Genomic DNA, 3,311 nt, shown 5'->3' with positions numbered 1-3,311 from the left:
CCTTGATATATTTCAGTATGTAATGATAAAATATGGTCTGCATTAATGTATCCCCTATCTCTCCCTTTCCTTCCACCTTTTTTCTTTTCTGTCCGATATTACTGTTTACAAATTTAATAAAAAATTATCTAGAAATGACTAAAGACTATATACTGTGTTGATGAAATAATTTGGCTCATTTCAAGTCCCTGCTCACAATAACTTTGTTACAGGTTGCATTATGTGACGTTGCTAATTTCGCAATTTGTTTCAGACTTAGACTCGTAAATTATTGATATTTCTAATAAATATTTATTCCATCACTACATATAGAGAACTTAATGGACGGTATAAACAAGACTCAAGTGAGAATGTTTGTTTTTTATGGACTTACTGACAATGAAGAACTTGCCCCGTTCCTCTTCATAGTTTTTTTACATGTTTACATGGTGACTGTAGTGGGAAACATCGGCATGATAGCTGTTGTCCATAACAGCTCCAACCTCCACACTCCGATGTACTTCTTCCTGAGTTACCTCTCTCTGGTGGACCTTCTCTACTCCTCAGTTATTACTCCTAAAATGCTGTATGACCTTATCTCCATGAGGAAGACCATCACATTTGATGGATGTGCCCTTCAGTTCTTCTTCTTTGCTGCTCTGGCATGTACTGAGGTGTTACTTCTATCAAGTATGTCGTATGACCGATATGCTGCCATATGTCACCCTCTCCATTATGTCTCTATAATGACCAAGAAAAAATGTTGGCATCTGGTTTTTCTGGCTTTCTCCATTGGATTCACGCAGTCATCCATGCAGACTAGTTGTGTATTTAGTCTCCAATTTTGTGGTTCAAACCTTATAGACCACTTCTATTGTGACATGCCTCAACTAATCAAACTTTCCTGTTCTGATACATTCTCTTCTGTCATAGTAACTGTTTTCTTTGTAGTTTCTTGTGGCATGGGTTCATTTATAACTATTCTGATCTCATACACCTTCATCATTTCTTCCATTCTACAGATTAATTCTGCTGAGGGCAGACAGAAAGCCTTCAGTACATGCTCTTCCCATCTCATGTGTGCCACTATCTTCTATGTGTCCGTTTTCTTCACTTACCTACACTCTCCTTCCAATGTTTTTGCGAAACAAGACAAGATAGCTGCTGTCTTCTACTCAGCAGTGACACCAATGCTGAATCCACTTATATATAGTCTGAGGAACCAAGAAGTGAAAAGAGTCATTAGGCGAGCAATGCATCATTTTACAAATATAGATATAATTATGTTATTTATTCGGGATAAAGTTGGGGTTCTATTAATAATGTTTAAACTACAGAAAACATGTAGGTAGACAATTTTGGCACCAAATTAATAAAATAAATGAGATAATAAATGTTAATGTCAAGATAGTGCCAAAGATTGTAGCTGTAAACGTCATATTAAACGAAACTGGGTGGGTGAAGTACTTATAACAGTAGAGTGTGAGGAACCTGGCATTCTACTTATACTTGAGGTCAGTAGTTTTTACCTCTGTAAATAAGTACACAAAATATTATATTTCATATCAATCACTGAATAAACTTCAAAATTTAAATTAAAGTAACTTGTTGCTTTCCAAACTTACTTAGGAAAGGTGGTATATTGCAACGAGACAGATATGTAAAAGCAGAATTAGTAAGTGTCATATTAAAGCCATAGTACAATACAATAACGAAACATAATAAATAATAATAAATAATAAAGAAACATAAAATGGAATGATTTGTAATACAACTTAATAACAATTGGGATATGTGAAGTTAAAAACAATTGGAGAATCTTACTTTTAGTGCAAATTAAACAGTAAAATATCAAAATTCATTAATTTAAACTAGATGTTATAACCATACATACTGTAGACCTAAGGACCTTGTAAATGCTTAAATTGTAATTTTGTATGTAGCACTGGTGACCTGGGCAGGCCACCCATGCACTTTTAATACCTTCTCTGCCAGCATAGAACTATATATCCTGGCATGCAGTTGAGAGGGGGCGTCAGAAAGTGCCATTACAAAGGTCAGTTGAAAATGTTGAAGGACTTGCAGAGAAAGAATCTGAGAGTCATTCAAATAGAGAGACTGAAATAGTATCAAAGAGACATATTGAAAGAGGCAGAGAGAGAGAAAGGAGGGAAGAGACATCAGAATCCATTACAGAGGAGAGCCATGCTGTAATTGGATGTAACCGTTAATATATTTGCGTATATATCTGATAAAGAGTGCATAAATAATCTTATTTATGTTTAATTTTATAACATATGACAGAGATTCAGTCACAGTTGAATTAGCACAATAGCTTTGCACAAAATCAGCCATCCTGCCCCCCACCTGTGACTGTGGGTAGTAACTAAATACTTAAACAGGTTTTCAGCATTTTGTCTGTAATTAGCAAATGAAAGACTTGCCAGGTTCTAGACTCCGCCCACAAGAGGTGTTTACACTAGACAAAGAAATTAGCTTTGTTACTCCATGCTGGATTTCGGACTGATAGGTAATGTAGCTCCTAGGTGAACAGGCCTACTTAGGCCCTGACTAGTATGGAGTGTGCAAGGCATGAAAGGTGAGCGTGAGCATGTTATAATGTGTTGTTGAATGGAGGACATAAGATTGAATGATTATTTGTTGTAAGTGATATGAAAGTTTAAGTGAGAATGAAAGTTTGAATTGATTGGATTGATATGGACAGAGTTATATGGACAGAGTTACATAAATGCATGCCTGGTTGGGATAAATGAAAACATTTGTGTTTATACATAGTTAATGCTGTGCTGTGACTTGTGGAGTGCTGTACTATACATAGTCTGGATCCTGGTTGGGATAAATGAAAGCATTTGTGTTTGAATTGGGATTGCTTGGTTAGGCTTTGGTAATGGAGACGTTTGTGCTATGTGTGAAATATCAGGTGTTAAAATTGGCCAGTGGACATTGTGCGTTTACTGCTGAATATAGAGCTATTTGTGGTGGATTGGCTAAATACTGCTTGTAATGAGTAATGGGTCTGTACTGAGTTCACATTGTTTAGTAACTGTAATTGTTTAGTAGGCCTTGTGGGCCTACAAGCATGGCAAGTCAGCCAATTTGGATGGTGACTACATTGCATAGAAAGTGATGGATTAGGAAGTGATCAGATTGTGGTTTTGTGTTGGTTTAAGGAACTGATCAGATTGTTAGATATGCATAGAAAGTGCAGGTTATGTTGGTTTATGCATAGAAAGTGTAGTAGTTTGAACTGGTTGAAACCATGTGCTTGAAAATGGCCGCTAGACTTTAAGTGAGGTATGTTTGTGGTCTGT

The 3,311-nt window shown here is 36.2% G+C and overlaps 1 protein-coding gene across 1 annotated transcript; it reads left to right on the top strand.

Annotated features, from left to right (window-relative positions):
• Positions 1-320: 320 nt before the first annotated feature.
• LOC142150373 (olfactory receptor 5AP2-like) lies at positions 321-1,331 on the top strand. Its single transcript, XM_075205569.1, has one exon. It carries the CDS (start codon positions 321-323, stop codon positions 1,329-1,331), a length of 1,011 nt encoding a protein of 336 aa, XP_075061670.1.
• The last annotated feature ends 1,980 nt before the right edge of the window (positions 1,332-3,311 follow it).

This window comes from Mixophyes fleayi, chromosome 4 (genome assembly GCF_038048845.1).
Source record: "Mixophyes fleayi isolate aMixFle1 chromosome 4, aMixFle1.hap1, whole genome shotgun sequence".
Lineage (NCBI taxonomy): Eukaryota > Metazoa > Chordata > Amphibia > Anura > Limnodynastidae > Mixophyes > Mixophyes fleayi.
Note: the sequence above shows the minus strand (reverse complement) of the source record. Positions and strands in the feature narration are given on the sequence as shown.

Excerpts from the sequence above, each read along its gene's own strand:
- LOC142150373 (XM_075205569.1), top strand. The coding sequence starts at position 321 with ATGGACGGTATAAACAAGACTCAAGTGAGAATGTTTGTTTTTTATGGA.